At 46.0% G+C, this 24010-nt stretch overlaps 1 protein-coding gene across 7 annotated transcripts in view; it reads left to right on the forward strand.

Annotated features, from left to right (window-relative positions):
- Positions 1-24010, forward strand: part of LOC109853572 (ephrin type-B receptor 1-B) — a 94532-nt gene that overhangs the window by 63409 nt on the left and 7113 nt on the right. The window contains exons 4-15 of one of the 7 annotated variants that reach the window (XM_020425810.1): positions 13988-14273; positions 14529-15065; positions 15460-15620; positions 15746-16013; positions 16158-16346; positions 16436-16547; positions 16720-16790; positions 17392-17409; positions 18119-18184; positions 19277-19453; positions 19554-20023; positions 20123-20460. In XM_020425810.1, the coding sequence (XP_020281399.1) occupies positions 13988-14273; positions 14529-15065; positions 15460-15620; positions 15746-16013; positions 16158-16346; positions 16436-16547; positions 16720-16790; positions 17392-17409; positions 18119-18184; positions 19277-19453; positions 19554-20023; positions 20123-20460 (2693 nt within the window). Of the gene's footprint in view, positions 1-13987; positions 14274-14528; positions 15066-15459; positions 15621-15745; positions 16014-16157; positions 16347-16435; positions 16548-16719; positions 16791-17391; positions 17410-18118; positions 18185-19276; positions 19454-19553; positions 20024-20122; positions 20465-24010 lie in introns of those variants that run through there. The other 6 variants (XM_020425814.1, XM_020425811.1, XM_020425816.1 and 3 more) reach the window with 6 other exon arrangements.

A 24010-nucleotide genomic window follows, 5' to 3' on the forward strand; every position in this document is an offset into this window, starting at 1 on the left:
GGCAGAATATAAAAATTGATTGATTTCTTTCATTTTGTCGCGACAACAAGCTTAATAAAAGATCAGATAACAATGTGATTTTGCCGGAAAACTACATAGAAGTCTCTAAAGCGTGTTTCCTTCGCTCATTGAACACGCGATGTCTCTAACGCGATCGGTGTTCAAAACAGGGGAACAGAAATTCTCGACGTCGTCGTCGCGTCAAAACGACATCGGGAAATATCTGGAATTCCGTTTTCACTTTCGGCGCCATATCTTCTTCCTCTAAACGTACGTACTCAGAAGACAGTTGGGACCGACCTCCTCGCGCGGCGAGGAACGAAATTAATGCTAATCCCTCGGAATTAATCCCACGAGCCGAATGATTGAATGGAACCACCTCGGTGGATTATTCTGGTACGCGCCATCGGTCACACGAGTCGCGCTCGGCGCAGCGAGCCGTTTCCACGGGATTAATCACTCCCGGCGCGCACTTCTTTTCCTCCCCCTTTCACGGGAGGAAAAGGAGGAAGGGGGAGAAGGGGCTTTTTTCCGCGTTTTATGACCTCGCGGCTGGATTACTATCGACTTTTTCAAAAGCGCGCCGCCACCGTGCGCGCGCTTTGACAAATAATGCATGATTTTTTCCGCCGCGCGCGCCAGGCATTTTACAGGATTTTTTTTTCCGAAGCGAGAGAGAATCGACAAATGTCGATCGACACCGTCGATTTTTTTTTTTTTTTTTTTATGACGCTGGATTAAGGCGCCTCTGACTCGATTGTAATCGAATCGGATGATTTGAATCTTCAATCGACAACGAGTATAATAAAATAGCAAGGGAGTAAATGTCGTTTTTTTTTCTCGATAGTAAAAAAATAAATTGGCGCAGGCACGCAAGTTTTAGTTGCGATGACAGGAATTCTCTCAGAATCTTATGAAAACTGACTGTAAATAAGGGAACCGAGAGAAGAGAGAAGTCAAAATGATTGTATTAAATCATATTTTTCATCCTCTCATCGAGCATCCAATTTCAGAGGTGTTAACCCACTGAGAGATGCGGTCCGCTTATCAGATCGTATTACGCAACACGACCCCCCCGGTTACTGTAAATCATGTTACGTGTATATAAATTCGAGATAACGCGACGACTGGATCGGGCGAGAGATTAAGCCGCATTAATGAATCGCGCGATCCTCATAATTCCGATTCTCGATAATCGCCCCTTTGTTCCCTTGTAACGGGAGATCGTCTTATCTGCTTAACCACGGGGATGACTCGGGTGATTCACACCGACGATACACGCGCGGCGTTATCTATTTATTGAGAGTGACATTGACCCGCGCGCGAGGAGATGGTGATCGTCATCGCGCGCTCGCTCGTCGGCCGATCATCGCCGTCGATCTCTCGGAATCGCCGATCTCTTTCTCTCTTTCTTTCCTCGCGCGAACATACACCGGGTGACTGTGCAGGTTAAAGAAAAAAAAAAGTTGTTCTTCTTCCTTCTGCCTCCGCCATCGTCTTCCCCCGACATTAACGACGTCGGGAGAACGAAACAGACGAATGATCGTTTATTAGAACTGATAGCGTTTTAACTGGCTGAGATATTTCAGGCGAACAAACTGAAAGAGAGAGAGAAAGAGAGAGAGAGAGAGACAAGAAGGAGGGGAGAACCATGGACCATCCAGTTCGAGGACACATATGTGTCCGCGTATCTGTCTCTCCGCGTGCGTGTCTGCGATCTCGACGCGTGTGTGGGCTCTTCTCTCTCTCTCTCTCTCTCTCTCTGTCTCTCTCTCTTTCTCTCTCGAATTCCGTCCGATTAAGATTTAATTTTTAAATCACGACCATTCTCCGCACGAATCTGCATGATTGTCGAGACACGTGCCATTCAGCGCGAAACGTGATTGCGCTTCGTTTTCTCCGCGACCGCAATATCTATATCCGGGCGGTGTGTGTTTATTTCTGCATAGAGAGGGTGAGATTTCGCGACAGATGGCGACGAGGCCTCCGACGATGACGATTTGCTGACTACGACGTGCTCGAGCGATTACGCTCGCTCGAGCAAGCGGGTTTGTATCATCGAGCAAATATTTGCCGTGGCCGCAAAGTATATATTCCCGGGGCTTCGAACTTGAAACGTTACATTAATAATTAAAATATTCGAAAAGCGAACCGAGGAATCATAAATCGTAAGTATTTTTGTCAAAGGACGCGCGCTGTTTCACTCGGAAATTCAAAAATTTCTCTGAACCGAAAATGAATTTCATTCTGAGAAATGTCGGGATCATTATGCGAAGGTCCGTCCGTCCGTCCGTATAATTGATGAATCGATCTCTCGTTGATCGCGAACACAAGCTGACCTAGCCTAAGTGTGTAGACCGGGTCGCAAACTCGGCGCGACATAACAGGAGACCGACCATTCCTGGGAACCGCACACGCGCGCGCGGCACATTGCGTACTACATACACGCGTGTCAATCTCCATCGCCTTCCGTTTTCACGAGGATTAATAAAAGCCTGTTCTCTCTCGCCCTTGTGCTCTGCAGCAGCGAGAACTGCATATAGACCGTCTTGTGTAAATATTGATTCCCGGTGTTATCGACCCTCCCTGACCAGAAATTTGGGCATTTGATATACACTGTCATCGAACTGTCATGTCGAGCGATTACGTGCAAATAAATAAATACGAAGCGTGCCGATCGCTTTATTATACGCGATCGATCGCGCGCTCAGTAAACAGACCGGGTCTTTTCGTATCGCGCGCTTCTTCCTGCGTTCGAAGCGAAATATTCCGAAATTACACATTTCGCTGTTGATAAGATAGACATAAGAGAGATATTCCAAACAGATGTAGAAAATAACGCTCGCTCTCTATACGTAGATGAGAACAATTTCGAAACACACATCGACACAGAATTATCTTTCCACGACCGCCTTTTGTGTTGGGAGTTCGACGTGTAAGACATGGAAGGAAAGCTTTCGGAATATTCCTGTCTCGTCATCCGTCGAGATGACAGAAATCGTCGTCCCTACCCGTCGATCTTTTAGCTTTCAGGCCGCGCGCGACGGACGTATTCGAGAAACGTACGTACATCTCGGCGAAGATGCGGTCTCGTCTCCGAAAAAGCAGTTTCTAGGAATTAAAATCATAAAGGCGGGGATCCCCGGTGAATACGAAAAACCCCACGTTTGCCATCTGTTTCCTCCCAGGTGAGGACGGGCGACCCACCGCGACGCGCAGGTAGGCTCGCCGCATCGCGGCCCATAAATCTGGACCTTATGATCTCTCTATCCTCCCTTTTGACGGATCTCGAATTCACGATGAATTAATGGGATCGCGTGCGGCGAATACGGGGCTGGGCGAAGAGGTCGAGAAGTCGCGTTTCGGAAAAGGTCAAACGCGGAGAGACCGCCACAAGAGGAAGCAACCGTACACACGTCGTCGCATTTTACGACGCCAATTGTACGTGAGCCAGGTTGCGAGCTCCGCTTGCATGGCCGATGTGGTATATACACTCGCCGACCGTGTACGTGCGTTTCTTTGCCGCGCGATCGTGTGTCGTCTTTATCGATCTGACCTGTGTTCAACGATGTTAGCGATGCGTCGCGGCTACGTATGTACGTGAAACCGGCGCGCGTATACACGAGCGAATTTTCAACACAGTTTGTCGATCGCAAAGTTGATCGCAATGGAAATCAAACGTCAGATGACGGGGTTTTACCCCGATGGGTGAAAAGAAAGCGCCCGCATTTTCATCATAATTTCAACCCTCGCGAGAGAGGGGTCGATAAAAAAAGAAAAAAAAAAGAAAAGCTGACGGAGAATCCGAAAAGTGCGGCGATGCCTTTCAGAACGCGTCCTGCTTGCCGACGAGATATCTATTAGGATGGCAAAGCCTGTCCTAATGCATCTGTACGTTTCCCATTACGATTCGGCGCGCGTGGGTTAAACTAACGAGACTGGGCGACCGGCGAAGCGAGGATGCGACGACGGAGGGTTTCGGGGATGATCAGAGGAACAGGATAGAGAGGTCGCCGGGCGCGGTAAGGAGCACGATGGGGCGAGAGATAATTTGGAAACGACGGAGAGAGAGGGAGAGAGGGAATGAGATGTGAATACGCTATAGCGAGGAGGGGGAGGGAGAGAGAAAGAGATAAATAGAGAACGAAGATCGGGGAAAAGCGAGATAGGGAGAGGAGACGGGAGAGAACGCGTGCCAGCGCTGAGTTTCCATCACGATTGGCGCGGGTTTCCATGACGACCGGTACGTGACCACGTTGCCTATGGGGAAAACAGCGGAAAGAAAGGGGTGGAAAGGCAAGCAGGGACGGAGGTGCGCACGGCGAGACACGAGAGTGTCACGGGTGCGGCAACCGGTGCGCGCCTCCTCCTCTTCCGCCCTGCTCGTCTCTCCCTTTCATCGACCCTGCGTGCGTGGCGCGCGAGGACGACAGATAAATGGATGATACAGGATACAAAGATGAGAGAAAGAGAGAGAGAGAGAGAGAGAAGAGACGGGAAGGGAAAATGGTTAAAGCAACCGTGCGAGTTCACGTGCGAGCGGCCGCCCCCTCGGAGAACTTTTACAGTCAGCGTGGAAGTGCGCCAGTCGAGTGGAACGGATCGTCGCGAGTTGTTGGGAATTGAATTCGTCAATTGTCCTCGGGACGAAGAATTGATCGTGTGTACATTCTTTCTTCGTTTGTCCAGCATGGTCGCGGATTAAAATCCAACTAATGAAAACGTTACAGCTGTGTCCACATGCGAGAGTCGAAATAATTGGGGATTATTAGACGCGCCATTGTCACATTGTAACGTTCTGCTGATTAATATTATTATTCTACTTAAACGCAACGGCACTGGCAATTAAAATGCCATTTAATACCCATTATCCGCGATCCCTGAGATCTTCGTTAGAAATATATAAGTTGTAGCAAATAAATGTAAGTTTTTCGTGAGGCACAACTTTTCTTTGCGCATTCAAGTTTCGTACGGGAGGCGAACTAGCTCGTAACAGCTCAAGTGCCTCGCAATCGCTAACCGAACGATATCTAACGCGACGCATGAAAGGAGGAATAACGATTCGAGCGGATCGAAACGCAACCGACCGACCCTTGACAGTTTCTCTCTCTCTCTCTCTCTCTCTCTCTCTCTCTCTCTTCACTGGATTGCCAATTTGTCGGAGGGTCGAGCGGTCGGATCCGCATCGTGCACTTCTCTCTACCCCTCAAAGGACCTTCTGAGCCAGCACGAGAGAGCTACGAGAGAACCCCGAGAGTGACTGTATTTCTAAGTCTCCCTGCTCCCCCTCCTCCCTTGGTATGCCGCTCGCATACGTGCGCGAAACGAAAATCCACACGCACGCAGGATCGATGATTCATTCCGCAGAGAACTGACGTTGCTCCGAAATAAGGAGCCTATCGAATAGTGATAAGAGAGAGAGAGAGAGAGAGGAGGAGGAGGAGGAGGAGGAGAAGGGAAGGCTTTTTCTTCGAAGCGAGACGCGCATACCAAGCGTTCTTTGGTAGCCGAGGGTCGTACGGAGGAAGCGGAATAGAAGTGACAGTCGGAGCGAAAGTCAATTTGGAAAAGCCTGACAGAGCGCGCCGACAAAAGAGGGAGGAAAGAGGGATGAGGGAGGTGCGAGAGCAAGGAGTCCGTTCGTCCGAGCGGACGCGACTGATCGATCCTTCCTTTCGTCGCGCGATCCTTCACGATTTCCCGGCGTCACGTCGTATCGACAACACGTATCAGATCCCACCCTTCTCGAGGAAAGCTATTCTACGTCTACGTCAGCTTGTTGCTCGCTTCGAAGGCGAGCTTCAACTATACGCGTGACGAAAGTGAGGAAGTTGGAATTACAGTGTAATAAAAGATATATATTTGTGTCGTACGTGTGCGTGTGAGAAATGGACAGAGGGAGAAAAAGAAGGAGGGAAAATTGTATTCGCAGTAGATCCGACAAATGTTTTTTATCGTAGTATTTTTTTTTTTTTTCTTTTTTCGTTTCGTCATTGACTCACACGAGGAGATTGAGACTTTTTTACGTGCTTTAAACAAAACAAAAAAAATTGCAAGGAACATCGAATGAAAATGTTACTCGGAGAACTCGGTCTTTCCGTCAAGTTCGATCGCATAAAATTCTGGATGCGCAATTGCGATCTGTCACCAAACGCACGTACGTTTCATCGAGAAGCGCGTCACATGAAGCAGCGCGAATTCTTTCTAACGAGCGCGAATATCGAACGAAACGATACTCACGTATTGAATCGTTTCGAGCGGCGCGCGATCGCACATCAGAGAAACACAAATTCCCCGATCGAACTCTCTGCTACCTTATCACTTATCGCGTAGGATATGTGACGTCGCGCTGCCAGTGCCGATCTGGAAATTCTGTGCCATATTCTCTGCCGCGAGTAAAGAAGTTCGTTTTTCCCCGCGCGTTTACACGACGACGTGTACAAAGGGCGAGGTCCCGCGTCTAGGGTCCCCCGATACATCCCGATCGGTATCGGTGTACGAGTTCGTTTATAGACCGAGCCAGGACCGGGGAGAGAGATCTTAAGGAGATCGTGTTTAACGACCCTTTAGAAAGAGAGAGAGTCGGACCGGCCGCTCGCTCTCCGGTGGTTACCGCGCCCGGATATCGTCCTCCGTACCTGATATAAGACACACACGCGCAACGAGAGAGAAAGAAATAGAAAGAGAGAGTAACACACAAGGGTTAAGCGGCGGTGTACCCCCGGTTTACATTTGTATCTCGCGGTGGTCCGCGGCCTGGCATCGCGAGGCTGCCCGGCTAAAGATTGGATCTGCGAGTATCGATCATGCATCGAGATGAGACCTGGGCCGCGGCGCGGCTCTCTCTCTCTCTCTCTCTCTCTCTCTCCGCTCCATTCGAGTACTAATGGAAAGACTGGTATTCATGTGAACGGCCTTCGGGGCCTCTGCAGGCCGTTGCCTCCGCATTCGTTCCTCCTTCTCCTTCTCTTCTTCTTCATCTTGCCGCTCCTTCTGCCTCTCTCTTTCCATCCAGTGTCTTCTTGTTCTCGTCGTGCTCTGTCTCTTTCTTCTCTCTTTCTCTCATTCTGCACGCACAGTCGCCTTTCTTCTTCCTCCCTCGCGCTCGGTGTGTGTGTCCCTCTTCTACCTCTCTCTCTCTCTCTCTTTCACCTTCAGATCTGTATATCCGTCATGCGAATCGCGTCGTTAGACGAGACTGTGTTTATTGACGCGAGTCCTCGAGTGGGCTCCTCGCTCCTCGTTTCCTCCTCGATGCCTTCGTGCCGTTCATCGTGCGCGGATATATATATATATACGAACGCGTTCGTGTATCTCGTGGAATCGGGCGGTATTTGTGTGTATGTGTGTGTTCGCAGCTTAATGCGCTTTCATCTGAAATCTCGGTGGTACCACGCGCGTCTTTCCACGAGAATTTCGTACCGCAGGATCAGTGATAATGGACTCGGGGAGGAAGAAGGGTGAGGAGGAGAAGAAGGAGGGAGGACAGAGCGGAATATATTGACGGTACAAAATGGAGGGTGGGCGAGAAGGAAACGGCGATGGCGACGGCGGAGATTCCCCGAGTCCCTCTTCCCCGTTATATAGGCTTGTTTCTAAGTCTTATTAAAGTTGGCCGAACTTTCCTGCGAGACACACAAGACAGTCGTCGAAATGTCACGGCGGGGAAATGTACAAGATAAGGGACGGACTCCGGTTGGATTAACGACTGACCGGATTAGATCTGCGAGATATACGACACGCGTTGAATCGATCGCGAACAATTTTTTTTCTTAGAGCATATTTTAAAATCTCCAAAACGCGGCGCCAACTTTGCGCCGGTGTATTTAGCAAAAGGTAATCGTTTGTGATGCATTCGAATCCGCATCCTCCACTTGATCAGCGAGTTCCGCGCGCGTGGAACGAATTTGCGCGCATGTATTTGTGCGATCGGAGCTCGGCGTGAATGCACCGAGGAGGTCGGGGAAAGGAGGAGAGAGAAAGAGAGAGAACGGCAGTCCGTTGCGCGTTCCCTATCACGAGGAGTAATTGACTATATAATGGATTCCTGCGACTGCGATACGTCAAACTGACAGGTCCAGGGGCGTGCGTGGAGAGTCGGCACAGCTCGACGCGCGCGACCGGGTCCTTTCGATATTAAACTCCAACCCCCCGACCGGCGCGAGAGAGAGAGATAGATAGATAGAGAGCGCGGACCCTCTGGCTAATTCGTGACGATTTTATAAAGCCGGCGCTTCCTCCGTCGTCTAACCGGGCTGAAGCGGGGCCAAGTGTGAACGTTCGAATTAGCATAAAACCATGCGGAGGGCGGCCACCCCTACGCAAGGCGCGTTTGAGAAAATAGTGACGAGTATACGCGTCGCGATTAGGGTGTGTATTGACATTGCCTCGTAATTGCGAGGATGGAAGATCACAATTAAGATATCGCGAAGCTAAAATATTTAGAATAAAGTTTATTAAATAAAAAATTTGAATTTGTGCATTTTTACCGAACGTAGAAACAAAATAACATTTTGATCTAAACAATTGCTTGTTTCCAGTTACACTGCAATGGATTGTAAAAATATTCTTTTTAAGGGTACGCGATTTTTTCACGTCTTTCGCGTATCTATGATCATTAATTAATTGAACTGATCGAAATCAGTTCGGTTTCGTTCTTTCTAAAATCGTCGGGCGGAGAAGACCCGCTGGGGAAATTCAAGCCTGTCTGGTTCAATCCACGTGGCCTCGTTCAGCCCTTCTCGTTACCGCGTGACGCGCGCTGTCTCGTCAAGGGGGGCGTTCAGCCCTTTTGACACGCGACGCTGACGACGCCGGCCGCAGTGCCAACTCGAAATATTACGACGACGGTTAGGCTCATTACGGATCGGTGGTTATCGCAAGACGTACGAGCTGTCGTCGGTCGCTCGACGACGAGTAGCAAGCTACATCGACGACGAATAAAAAGGCGGCGCACTCTCGAAAACCCGTTTCTCTAAAATAATCATGGATGTTGGAAAAAAAAAAAAAAAAAAAAAAACTCTTGGCACGGCGAGGATCTTAATGAAGCTGGCATAACGCCCGCTCATTAAGTATTATAATCTCGTTCTCTTTCTGTAAACACATTCGCGACTCGATACGCGACAGACGATTATGCGAATTCTCACGGAAAATACGCGCGCCCGATGATGTAAATTTAGAATTGCCAACAGATGTTTTTTTTTTTCTCAGTCATTGCCTGTGTATCAAGAGAGTGACTTTTTGTCGTTGAGAACTTTTTTTGCGTCACAGATAAAATTTCCTCACGAAGCAGGAGAGAGAGAGAGAGAGAGACGTTACCATTTCTTCCTCCCCCTCCCGATACAATTTCGTCCCGGCGTGGCAAATAGAAACATCGGGCGTCGGATAGCCGAATTTCGCGCGATTCCTCGCGCGTGAGAGAGGCGAGAGGGAGTTGATCTTCGCGTCGTAAATCTCGCGGGTTGGAAATTGCTTCTCCCGGACGCAGCGTTTCGATCCCGCGGTGGAGAACGATTTGTCCTTTTCTCGGAAGGAAGATGCCCCAACCCACGCGGCATTTCCCTCCGACCCTGGGAAATAATCCAGAAATAAATTCTCATCCGACACCTTCTCTCCCTCCCGAGATCCTTATTTTCACCGACGATCTTTTCCACCCTTCTTTCGCGCGCGCATACATACACGCGTATATATTCGCGTATGCGTTTCTACGAAAGCTAGAAAGAGGAAGGGAAATCTCGGTTAAGTGCCGAGGAGTCGTGGAAATGCCTCCTTAAACGGCCTTCCTGGCCAATCTTTCGCCCCCGAAATACGGTTATATCGGATTTTGGGGTGCGCGGAATAAACGGTTACATAAAGTTTTCGATTGGCGCGTGGCGTAACCAACGTCCTCCGCCTGCTTTACGCCGTGTCCGTCCGGAGGGATGGCCGCCCTGCCCGGGGACACACATATGTGCACTTGTTCGCCCGTAACGGACGACGAGCCACCCTCGTCCGGGACGCTGCATTGTATCGCGGACGATATCTGTACCATTGTGTTTAAAACGGCCACCCACCATTCCACGAGTTAATGAACTTCCTATAAGAGAGAGAGAGAGAAAGAGGGTGTAATGACGGGACGCTCATTAAATTTGCCTCTTTACGTATTTTCCAAAAATGGTAATCGACTTTTTTCTCACGTCGTTGCCTCCACATCCGCGGATGCGAAGAACAAGGTTAAATGGGATATTAAGAATAAATTTATTTTCCTCGCGTACACAACACAATATTGATTGTGTGATAATATAATATTTACAATTGAATATTATTTATATACATAACATTAATATACGCTGCAACGTGTATTATTAATACACGCGTTAATTAAAATCACTTTACATTATGTTAAATTTAATTTTCTAATAATTTTCTACGCGACGTAATTTTATTGCGATCGCAATTAGCGTCGATTCTGCCAAGGTGTCGGCTAAGTGACGGTAAGAACAAGGGGAGAAGAAAGGAGGGACACAAGTTCGATCGCGTCTGGATGCGGTACGTGTCCGTCGTGAGAGAAAAGAGCGAGCGGTCCGAATGCACGTAGCTCGACGAAGAGAAGAATCAGCCCCTACGTGCCTGTCGATGCAACCTCACCCCAAGGGCGAGGGTTAACCCCCGGTATACGAGAAGAGCTCAATATATATTAAGATCCGCGAACCCCTCGGACTAAAAGTTCGTAACGTCCTCCCCTTTCTCTCTCTCTCTCATCCCTCGCGTGAAAGTCTTCGTACAGACTTCCCGCTAACCTCCCTATCCGAGACTACGCCGTCGGAATTGCGATTATGGTGGCGATATTACTGCCACGGAGGGCAGTTTCCCCATCCGGAGGGTGGCAGCGGCAGCATCCTACTTCTATCTTTCGTTCTTCTTTTTTCTCTTTTTCTGTTTATCCCGAAGCGCGCGCTCTGAGCTTATTGGCTTTACTTCTGAGCCATCGACTCGTATCTATTTACTGCCGTGCTGTGATCCGCGAGAAAAGCCATGGGCGGCGAATGATGGTTTTCTTTTTCCTCGGCGAAAGGAACAGAAGCGAGCGCGCGCTCCGGGGTGGCTCCTCGTCCAGGTAGCCACGGCCACCGCCGACCATATGACTCCCAAATTTTGCTATACCTTTTGTCCGTGGGCCCTTTTCTCCGGGACGGATTACAGATGTCTAACCGTGAAGGAACAAGACAAATAGCTGGTTTGCGGAGTAATAAGAATCCGCCGGGACGTCGGGTTATGCCGTAAAAGTTTTGTATCCCACAACAAAGGATTACACGGCCCGCAGAACAGAGACATCGGAAAGTTTTATTTTTATTTTACTTCAAAAATACGGAAAATAGCAGGATTCGAGTGTAATATGCCTTAATTCGGGCTTCGTGATTTATACCGTCTTCTTTTGCGGCATCGTGTTTCTAACCCCTCACGGGAAACCAAAGAGTAAAAAAAAAAATAAACTAACAACGGTTCGCACGTGCTACCCTTCATTCTATACCCTTCGTCGTCGCCTGTGCGGAAAGAATAGCGAGACAGATCTACCTGCTGCGGCGAGGCGTAGGAATGTGCGATCGATACCCGACCACCGAGACGCTAACCGCGGCACAGTTTTCGAATCATCAAACGATCATCGGTCGATCGTGATGCGCCAAAAAGATCTCTTTGCTACATTCAATGGACGATTGCAAGCGAGAAAAAAAAAATCTACTTGCGCTATTCCACTGATCCAATGATATTTCCATTGTCGCTGATATTATGTCGAACACTTGTACGGACTCTAACTTGTACGGAACTAGAACTTCGTCGTTGGAAATTGCGCGAAGAGAATTAATCAGATCCGGTTCAGTCGCGACGATTTAAAATAATTTGCAAGTTTTTTTTTCACATTACACATTTTTCCATCTAAAATAAACTGTTCTAATACTAACTCGTTTAAAAAACTTAATTAATTAATCAAGAGCGGAATTATTAAATAAAATAATTTAATTAAGCCAACCTCGCGCGACACAAGGAGCGGATTTCCAACCGTAATATCGGCACGAGAAAAATACGTCTTGCATCTGTGCGTGCACGAGTGGCGGAAACGACGACGCTGTGAGATCGCAATGAGATATGGCAGCGGTTAATCGTCTTTTTTTTCTTTCTCTCTCTCTCTCTCTCTTCTTCCGATGAGTAATTTCACGGGCGGTCACGCCGGGTGGGAAATCCGTCTCGCCGAAAAATCGACGCGTCGCGTTAAAAAGAGGACGACTCTCGGCGCGATCCAATTAAATGCCGCGCGGCGTTAACGACGCGCGCGCGTCTCTCCGCCGCCTTTTTCCCCGCTGCAAGCTTGCAGCGGGATAAAAGCAGCGGGCATAGACACGACCATGGAGCGCCAAGCGCGAAAAGGAAGATGAATTTTACCGTACTAATGAAATTTCCCAGACGATAAAGAACCTCGGCGGAGGCGTCGAAATAAACACGCGGCGCTGGTAGTGCATTTTCTCGTTTCTCTACTAATTCTTGAACGGGATATGAATATTGATTGGCAGAAAAATAGAAAACAAAAACAAAAACTTGCGCTAGACGCGGAATAGAAAGCGCGAAATAGATCTGAGTTTTTGTATTTTCGCGTCATGTTTCACACAAAAATGTGCGATTTATATTTTTATTGGTTCTGTATATTTTTTTCTATTTTTTGAAAGTATATTTTATTTAACATTATATAGATATTTGATATTTAATTAACGTAACAATGCTTCTCGCACATGCGTTAATTTATTTTAATTTAATTAAACTCGCGAAACGAGAATGTAGAGGAGATACATTTTGCCGCAAAAGAAAGCACACACGAAGCGCGGCGGTTGCATTTAAGAGCAGGCGAAAATCCAGTTTCGCGAATCCCGCTAAAAACTATTAATTGCGATCGGAGGCGTGCGAAGGGGGATCGTAATTCGATGCGCGAACGACGGCGAATTGCGAACACTGTTCCTCCAGAGTCCCGGCTACTCTTTCGGCTGCTCCGCGCGCAGTCTCGCTGAAAAAGCTTTTTTTCGCCGGCAGTGCTTTAATGAAATTTTTTCGACCTCGTCATCGTCCCCGTAATAATCTCCCTTTTGCAACCGGGTAGCCGGCGCGGCTGAATTTATTGCAGCCCGCCTGCCGGAAACACGTCCGCGAGGAAATCTTCTGGATAAGAGGCTCACATACAGTGTTGCACACGCGCACGGGCCTCTCCGCCTCGGTTCTACCCGTTTTTTGTCACTCCTTACCTGCCGAGTCTTTCCTGGTCCGAGTATGAAATACGCAAGAGCTGAGAAGCGCGTAAAAGTGAGAGACGAGGAGAGTAGAGGCGAATGTAGAAAGAAAGAAAGGATATAAAGATATAGGAAAAAGAGAGAAAGAGAGAGGGAAGATTTCGGTGACGAAGACGACAAGGACGACGACGACGACGACGACAACAACGACGACGACGACGACGACGACGACGACGACGACGACGATGGATCCTTCTTGCTCCGGTCGGAACTTTTTGCGGTCGCACTCGGGACGAGCCCGAGAGAACTGAGGGGGGCAATAAAACTAATGGTAACGCGCGCCGGTAATTCCTTGCGGTCTGTTTGTCGCAAGTCGACGACCCGGTCTTCTCCGCCTCGTCATTTACCGAGGGTGGATTCTACGGTCGCTCGATGTCGACCGACGACGACAATGACGACGGGTGGTGCTTTCTTGCTTTTGTCACGGTTGATGGTAACACCAGAGAAAATTGGGTCAGAATAACAAAATTTTCACTGGCGTAACGGGACACACATAATCACTTTCTCTGGGATATTTTTCAAAGAAAACTTTTTCTAAACTGCTCGGGAGGGAAGCTAACAGGTCACATCATTAGACTCTCACTTAACAAAAGTTGGCGAGAAGAAAGAAGAGATCTTTTCCTGAAACATTAACCGGTTTCTCATTTTTGTTCTTTGTGTTCTTCGTGTTGTTGCAGTGGGTCGAGGAATCCTTCACGAATTTCGACAAGGGAATAAATTGGCGGAGTTACGTTGTTTGCGACGTGGCGTACAACAACGTGAACAACTGGCTGTGGACGCCGTTCATCGAGAGGGGCCCGGCGAACCGCATGTACATAGAAATCAAATTCACGACCCGCGACTGCTCGCTATTTCCCGGGAACGCGCTCAGTTGCAAGGAGACCTTCAGTCTGCTCTATTACGAGTTCGACGCCGCCACCAAGGAGCCGCCTCCGTGGGAGCCCGAGAGTTATAAGCTTATCGGTGAGTGGGTGATGTAATAAAGTGCGAGATCGAAAGATTATCTCACAAGGAGCTTTACTTTCTAAAGCTCGTTTTTGTTAAAAAAAAAACGTAAAAATAATTTGTTTGAGAGAAAATATTAAAAAAACAGAAAATGAAAGTTTTTCTAATATACGTTCCGCGTATTATTCTGTAATAAATTTCTCCTCAACTCGCGTCAGTTTTTCAGTATTTAGGACAAATATTTTAAGTCAATGGAACGATCTTTCATATTAGGTCGCATCGCCGCGGGCGAGGGAAGGTTCAACACGAACGCCGAGGTGGTGATAAACACGGAAGTGAAGTCGATTCCGGTAACGAAAAAAGGCGTTTACTTCGCGTTTCGCGATCAGGGCGCGTGCATATCGATTCTCGCCATCAAGGTGTATTACATCAGCTGTCCCGAGATCTCGGTGAACTTCGCCCATTTTCCGGCTACGCCGACCGGCAAGGAGGTCACGGTGATCGAACAAACGATCGGCACTTGCGTCGCGAACGCCGTCAAGATCCAGGAGCCGACCTTCCTCTGCAAGGGTGACGGCAAGTGGTACCTTTCGTCGGGCGGATGTCATTGCAAGCCCGGCTATCAAGCCGACATAGATAAGCAGGAGTGCAAGGAGTGCCCGATAGGTAAATTCAAACACGACGCCGGCTCTCACGCGTGCGAACCGTGTCCGGAGCACAGCAAAGCCTCCGATTACGCCTTCACCGAATGTCGCTGCGACCCGGGTTATTATCGGGCGGAAAAGGATCCCAAGAAAATGCCTTGTACACGTGAGTGAAAAAAATTTTCTTTTGCAAGATATTCGTGTTGTTTTTTGTTTCTCATTAGGAGGATTTCGAGCTAATATCGTTCCCGGATTGTTCGAGTGTCACGTGCTTATTAAAACAAGGAAATTAGAAAACGAGAAGTATTGGAAAGAGAACCGAGTTTGGAATTTTTTTCAAATTTACGAATAATCGCGCTCGAGTAATTAATCGAGGTCTTGCGGAAATTATTAAAAAAATATGTTAAATTTTGTAATTTAGATCTATATACGGAATGAAAATTATTTGATAAAGGTAATAATTTATTCAGCATCAAACGCGCACAAGCGCGAAACGTAGAGAATTCGGTAGATGAAACGCGTTCCGCGCAAAAATCTCAAACAGAGTATACTTCTTGCAGAACCTCCTTCGGCGCCACAAAACCTGACCGTCAACTTTGTCGATCAGTCGACGGTGATCCTTTCCTGGAACGCGCCGCATATGCAGGGTGGCAGGTCCGACACGACTTACCGAGTGGTCTGCGACGCCTGCAGCATGGGCGTCAAATACATTCCCAACACCGTGAGTTTTCTACGGCGCCCTACATACGCAAGGATTACCGATAACATTACGTGATAGACTAATTATTCCTCGATTATAAAGAAACTTCACGCGAAATCGTTTTGTTTTTTTTTTATTTCACGCAGGAAATCTTCAATGACACGAAGATCACGATAACCGGTTTGAACGCGGTGACCACTTATCGCTTCCAAGTGTTCGCCGAGAACGGCGTGTCGTCGCTGGTCGGCAAGTCGGAATACGTGGACATCACCGTCACGACGGAGGCGAGCGTGCCCAGTCTGGTGAGCAACGTCCGAATCACGAGCGTCAAGAGCTCGGAGCTCAGTATCAGCTGGGACGCGCCGGTCATCGAAGTCGGCGGTGACAAGAACGATCTCGTCGAGAAATACGAAGGTAAAAAAAAAAAAAACAGCTATTTTACAATAAAAGCTACAGTCTCTTGTAGTTAGTGCTACGCCAGTGCGCGATGAGATCAATTCGAAATTGTCGCTCGATCGTGCGCGACGGGATTAATAATCGTCTCGATATCTGATACAGTGAGGTGTTACCCGCGCTACGACGACGCCACTAATGCAACCGTCATTCAAACGTCCGAACTGTCCGCCACGTTCAAAGGTCTCAAGCCTTCCACGGATTACGCGATACAGGTTCGCGCCAAGACCACCCGCGGCTGGGGCGAATACACGCCGGTGGTATTTAAGAAGACACCCCACGTGATGGGTCTAGGTAAGCAAACGCCGCAAGTGAGCGGCGTTCGCATTTCGCAATTCTCTTACGTTATCTCGTGCCTTCTAATGTGAGCGTTTTACACGCAGACTACGTCGGCGCGGATGACAACCTGCGAGTTAGGATAATCGCAGGGGCGGTCGTCGCTGTGGTCGTGCTCCTCGTGATTATTATAATCATGGCCGTTCTGTTCCTCAGAAGGTAATTGAATTGTTTGCAATACAAACATATTCGGATAACGCATTTTCTATTTTTGTTTGACAATTCGAAAATAAACCAAATGCAAATTATTAACGTTTTTCGACGCGCGCGATAAAGTCGTTTCTTTTCGATCTCCTCTCGGTCCACTTGATATCATGCGATTTCGTTGCAGCAGGGGCTCAGACGAGTGCAACAAGAAGCAACCCAGCGACTGCGACACCCTGGAGTACAGAAACGGCGAAGGTACGTTCGTATTTTGCCTAGAGAGTTTCTATTGTTGAAGAATTCACTTATCTCGCTACTACATCCCCCCACTACTGTCACTTTCATAATTGTTTCATTGCGCCCTCGTGTCTTGTGACTAATATTGGAATCACTGCCCTCCCCCCCCCCGCCCCCTTAGTTCCAGCAAGTATCGAAACTATACCTCGTATACAGACAGATAATGCGTTGAACATTTCCCCTTCAGTGTCGTAGAGATTTGTTTTGCGGATGAGAGTGAAAGAGGAAAAGAGAGATAGCTAAACGTTTTTTTTTTTTGTAACACCGTAGAGAGAAATGTGCGAAGAGAGAAAGCAGTCGGACTCTGAAAATACTGTCCGCGACAAAGGGACAATAATGAAAGAGAAACGATCGCTTTCAAAAAAAAAAAAAAAACCAAAAAAACGAAAAAATCCAAAACTCACAACTAATCTGGCCCCGCCGCCTGAATGCCATTATTCTAACCAAATTCTTTCGATTCTTTCTTTTCATGTGCGATTCCCCTAATCTATCGAACCTGCCTCCATGAAAAATCCATGAAAAAACCCAATGAAACAATGTACACAATCGCCTGCTACTACAGGACTAGTTGTGACCTACAGTAAGTCTTCTCCAAACACCTCAAGTTTTGTTTTCTAGGAACTCAATTTTGTGTAGATTATTTTTGCAACCCCTGGTACATGCATCACACACTATTCAGTCTAAATCGAAACTCTTTACGCTTCCAAACACACGCACACACATTAAACGTACACATACACACGCACACACACACACGAACATGTCAAATACACACGTGGAAAAAATTTTGCACGATACTGTTCTAAATAACTTTCGTAGACAACACTTTGTGCGTGCTCACGCATTGTGCTTGCGTATGTTGCATTGCATTGTTTGTATCATCATCTTACTTGCATGTGTATCATTTATCAGTGTGTGTTACTGAATGTGCTTTTTTTCTGAAATTTATTCGCGACGCAAATCGGAGAAAAAACAAACGACGTGAAAAAAAATTCCAAATCAACGCGTTAAAAGCGTATCTTTTGAACTTAGTGTTTGATGTTTTGATATAGTATATAAAATCATTTCATCGTCGGGTACGCAGTCATATTTTCCCGTTTAATTACACGCGGCCACCCATTTTGTGATCGAGCCGAGAATACTTTTTAAAAAGTTCCTCGCTTTTTTACGTACGTCATTACAAAAAAAAAAAAAAAAAAAAAAAAAAAACCATCATCATTAAAACACCCGTCGCTTCTTTTTGTTTTGCTGTTTGTCAATGAGTGTGTTGGTTGTTGTGTTGTTCACAGTGCACTGCAAAATGGACAGTTCACCGATTGTGACAACCCATACCAACAACAAGAGCGAGTCCTCGCGTAAGTCCTTTGCTTCCCCCAATTTTTCCGACCAAAAATTTTTTTGCGACCGAGAAAGAAATCGCGGACACGACGTGTATATGCTAAAAAAAAACATGACAACGCAGCACACCCGTACACTCACACACCGAGCTCTCCACGTATTTGGTATAGTTTCGCTTTAGTTACGCTACGCTCCATTCTTTTCTTTCTTCACTGTCCTAGATATGCGATATGGATGAAAAGTTCGCGAGTGATAAAAGCATGGCGCGCGGCCCCGTGTTTTGCACGCAATTGCATCATGTTCTTGTATTTTAGTTTGATACCTTTTAGTTTTTTTTTTTTTTATTTTTATTTTTTTTTGTTTTTGTCTTTAGGTGATCGTGCTTTGCGATCGCTTTTCTTCTTCTACCACTGTGTAATGCGAAATGCAGTGCTCGGATGTTCTGCGACGATTCAAATACAGAGATTTATTTAAAAAAAAAAAAAAAAGAGTTAACTTTCGAGCGAGAAAAATAGCGCGCGCCAGAAAAACGCATTGAAGACAAACTGTTTGAATCGACTGTAACATCCGGCAGAACGAGCGGTGTTGATTGCTGAACTTTTTTCAAATGCATCGCAATGATTCTCAGAGACAATTCGCGAGCGCATGCGAGGAGAGAGGATGTGCGTTGGCATGCGTTGGATTGGCTATATGCGCGAATTCTTTCTAGCATACATAGACACCGTTCGAACATTAAAACAGAACAGATTCTATGAGATATAGATAAAACACAGACAAGTAAAAGGATAATTCTTTCGTTAGAAGTGGGAATAAAAAAAAAAAAAAAAAAGAGGAGAGATATATATTTTAGAATCCACCTGCGTTTGGCTTTCTTGGTTGTTTTGTCTTGTTTTGTTATACTGAAAATTTTTAACTCGTCGACACGAGAGAGATTGTGTGAGTGTTTTCTTCTTTTTTTCTTCTTTTTTTTTTTTTATTTTGCGGATTTGACACGGTTGGCCGAGCGATAGAGCGAGTGTGTTGAGACGCGCGGTCGAAAATTACTGTCAAAATTTCGCACCACCGGCCCTCGTGTTAATATAATGAACTCTGTTTTCGTGACGTTGCAGTGACCACGCCGCTGTTCACACCTGCAGTGGGGGTCGCCGCGGCGGGCGCAGGCGGCGCTGGCGGTGCAGGTGCAAGGAGTTATGTGGATCCTCACACTTACGAGGACCCGAATCAGGCTGTACGGGAATTCGCACGTGAGATCGACGCCGGATACATCACGATAGAGGCCATCATAGGTACGGATTTTTCTTTATTATCCCCGAAAAAATATAACGACGCAACGAACTGTGGTTTTGATGTGAAACTTGATTGTATTCTTGATGATTACGGTCACAGGTGGTGGAGAATTCGGCGACGTCTGCCGAGGGAAGTTGAAATTGCCACCCGACGGACGGACGGAAATAGATGTGGCAATAAAAACATTGAAGCCGGGCTCCGCGGACAAGGCTCGTAACGATTTCCTGACGGAGGCGTCGATAATGGGCCAGTTCGAGCATCCGAACGTGATATTCCTGCAGGGCGTGGTGACGAAGAGCAATCCGGTGATGATCATCACGGAGTTCATGGAAAACGGCAGTCTGGACACTTTTCTGCGCGCGAACGACGGCAAGTTCCAGGTGTTGCAACTGGTGGGCATGTTGCGCGGCATCGCGAGCGGCATGCAGTATCTCGCGGAGATGAATTACGTTCACCGCGATCTCGCCGCGCGGAACGTGTTAGTCAACGCTGCTCTGGTTTGCAAGATCGCTGACTTCGGACTCAGTAGAGAGATCGAAAGCGCCACGGAGGGAGCTTACACGACCAGGGTGAGCGACAGATTCGAGTTCAAAATCAATCCGAACAATACCCATTGTCCGTAATTCCGTTCGATAATCGACGGATTATCTGCCATTTTTTATGTCCAGGGCGGCAAAATCCCGGTACGGTGGACGGCACCGGAGGCGATAGCGTTCCGTAAATTCACAAGCGCCTCTGACGTCTGGAGCATGGGCATCGTCTGCTGGGAGGTGATGTCGTACGGCGAGAGGCCGTATTGGAACTGGTCGAATCAAGATGTGATAAAGTCAATCGAAAAGGGCTACAGGCTTCCGGCGCCGATGGACTGTCCGGAAGCTATCTACCAACTGATGCTCGACTGTTGGCAGAAGGAGCGTACTCACCGACCGACCTTCGCCAATCTCACGCAGACTCTGGACAAGCTGATACGAAGCCCGGACACGCTTAGAAAAATCGCTCAGAACAGGTAAAAGCACTCACTTGATGTTGTTCCATTCGATCGTTAATCGCCAAATGCTGATACGTGATAGGATTGCGAAACAGTCCTCTCAGAGGATCGATATAATTGTTAGAACGGTGATAGGAGAAATCAGTATCTCGCGTATTTCGAGTATCTAGCGGATAATCTTCATCGTCTAAATCTCAAGCAAGATACGACGGAATGGCGTTAAGTATAATAATCAGCACACAGCGAATGAAGTTTGCTTCAGGTGCTTCGAGCGCACGTTCGCAAATAATTGTTCATTCTCTCATTGCCATTATTAACGTTCTATTTTTTTTTCTTCTTTTTGTTGAATCATCGCTCGTTCATTATGTATATTAATCAAAATCACACCGCATGCTACGTGATATATATATATATATACATATCTATCGTGTCCATAAATTAATTTTTCTCGACAGCTCATATTTGTTTTCATTCATTCGCCGAAACGCTCACGCGGATCGTGCCATATCCGTTCTACGCTATTTGGAATGGGCTTTGACATTGTGGCTCATTGATGTATGGCGCTCCGCACAAGCACACAATCGTACACACGTATGTGACGTGCCGTACATATGTGTATATGCTCAAAAAATGAAAGCCGTGTGTGCATAACTTTTATGCACGCGTCGCCGTGATTCCCTTGACCTGATTGGCATTACTGGAAGCGGACGTACACGTACTGGACTGTCGTTATTTGCACTTGCTTTTATTTATGTCTTTCCTATTTTAGTTTTTTTTTTTTTTTTTTTTTTTTTTCTTTTTTTTTTTTTTTTTAAATCTTTTTAAATATTTTTTTNTTACTGGAAGCGGACGTACACGTACTGGACTGTCGTTATTTGCACTTGCTTTTATTTATGTCTTTCCTATTTTAGTTTTTTTTTTTTTTTTTTTTCATCTTTTTTTGTTATTCTTTTCAAAATCTTTCTAAATATTTTCTTATAATTTCCTGAATAGCCGCCAAAATTCACTTCCACTGCGAAAGAGGAGGAAATTGTGCAAAAAGTAAATCATTCGATTTACCTCAAAAGTCCCAACCTCCCTATTTTCCTTCTCGCAGTAGCGCACACTTTCACACGATGTCCTGACGCTTCGAAATCTTGATATCTTCGTGTTGAAGAGTCACGTTTTCATATATTTTGTGCTTGAACATACTTGGCTGAGCGAGTTTTTTTAGCGTCGGAAAAATTAATTTATGGACGAAAGTCTATATGAGATTTCAGCTAGGATATTTTTTTTCCGCGTTACTGTAATTGAGATCACGCCATATATACGACGATTTTAACAGAGCTTGTAATTGCTTTCGCTGCTTATATTGTTTCTGTACTTCTTTGAGTCTATAGTTTGTATTTCACGCAGTTATTATCAGATATACAGCTATGCAACAGGATCTAACTTAGCGTTGCTGGTTTTCTTTGACAAAGATTTCGAAAACAAAATTTTTAAGTTTCGCAGCGATCAAGTAAAAATTCGTATATAAAATATCCGTGTGAGATAAATCCGTAGCGAAAGTTGATTTATAATTTTTCGTAATTGTGTATGTTAGTCGAAATTTGCAGCAAAATTGAGTAAGTCCTGGTGTTTTTCTCGAACATATACCGTTGGACAAAACTTTATAACGACGAAACTATTTATATTGTTTATTTTTGTTGAGTTTATTTTTCGCATTTATTTCAACGCCAATGGGGCGCGCAATATTCGCATTTGGAAGTCTCGTCGGTTTCTCTCTCTCCTATTCTTTCGAGCCGCCTCTTTTTCCCTGGGCTAATTCTTTATGCTTTTGGTTTTGTGGTGTCCTTTGGTACCTGACTACGAACTACCGCAACTGCAACGCAACTGCGACAACTATATCGTCCACAACAACAACTACCACTACAACAACCGTCGTCACCTACAGCGTGAGGCCGCCTGCACATAATCCGTACTATGTCACTTGCCACACGGCTGCCGCTCAGGCCGCGGCAGCAGCGGCCGCAGCAGCGGCGGCGGCGGCGGCTGCGATGCCACCAGGCCCAGCCGCCAGCACGGCGGGCCCGTTCGTAGACGTAGTCGGCCATCAGGCCCATCAACAGGCCCAGTCAGCGATTGCCGTTCCAGTAATGCCACCAGGAGCCGGCCGTAGCTTACACTATCACACACACGCAGCGACACACGCACTGCCACACCAACAGCCGCCGCTCACCTATCCCAATTGGGTCCCGTTCTCCCATTTTGGCTGAAGGGAGGGGGTTTCGCTTGAAATTCAGATAAAAAATTAACGAGCATCATTAAAAACATCACATTTCCGCCCGTCTTTCTTAAGCCCAATCTCACAATTAACGCCTAGCAATTCGAACCGGACGTAATCTCAAAAGACTGCATTCTCACGTATCGTTAAGAAAATCTTACATTTTACGGTCGCGCTAGTCGTAGGAAATTGTAGACGCTCTTTCAGCGAAATAGTACATATATATATATATATATATTATATATAGAAACAAAAGAGGATATATAGTAGAGAGAAAAAATATAATCCAAGTTATATTGGATGGAATAGTATAGATGTGACAAATGTAGGTGAAAAGGCGCAGCCACGCAGTAGGATATTATCGAAGCGCTATAGACCGTATGTACAAGAGTAGAACCGTCGTGAAAGAAATCTATATACAGGTTTTTACTATGAATTATCGGCAAATATACGTAGCGATATAACACGTTAGAATATTACAGAGAGAATTTCTACGTTGCATTAGCTGAAGCAATAAATCTTAACAGTAGAAAACATTAGAGTGTATATTAACGATTAACATTACCGAAACGAGATATAAATCAAGAGTTTGAGTATTTCCAAATTTTATATAGAGAGATGAGACAGTTTTAATCATCGAATAGCAATAATGTAGGTTATACGTGTTTCTGAGAGCTTGAAGATTAATGAGAATTAAGTGTGGTGAGAGCAGTAACACACACATACACACGACATTGCATAAGAGCAAGTAGAGTCTTTCAGATGTTTACGTAATTTTTAACATTAGCGGATATATATACTCTTTATGGACACAGTAGACGTACAAAAACCGAACGACAAAGAAGATGCGTACCTATTTCGAATTCTTTCCAAGTTTTAAAATCAACAAGACAAAGTTTTCGATAAACAAAAAAGAAAAAAAAACAATCATCTGCAAATTGCTCAAAGCATCCATAGTTAAAAAAAAAAAAAAAAAAAAAAAGAACAGATCTATGATACATATACTACCGTTTACGTGAAGTTAACATAAGTTTATATAATATTTATCAAAGGCATCGATTCTATCTCAACAAAACTGCCAAGACTTATTAGCATATATACAGCTCGCGTGCAATCGGTTGACCAGTTTAGAATAGTATTTTTATACGTAATATATAATGAAAAAAAAAAAAAATAATAAGAATAATGAAAACAAGAAAACGGCGATATATATATATATATATATATAAATTGCACGATGCGTTTCCGCAACGTTGAATCGACCATAAATCACAGCAATAACTTCTAAGATATTTCCAGAGAATA

This window comes from Pseudomyrmex gracilis, unplaced genomic scaffold, assembly GCF_002006095.1.
Source record: "Pseudomyrmex gracilis isolate BER0280 unplaced genomic scaffold, ASM200609v1 scaffold_50, whole genome shotgun sequence".
NCBI lineage: Eukaryota > Metazoa > Arthropoda > Insecta > Hymenoptera > Formicidae > Pseudomyrmex > Pseudomyrmex gracilis.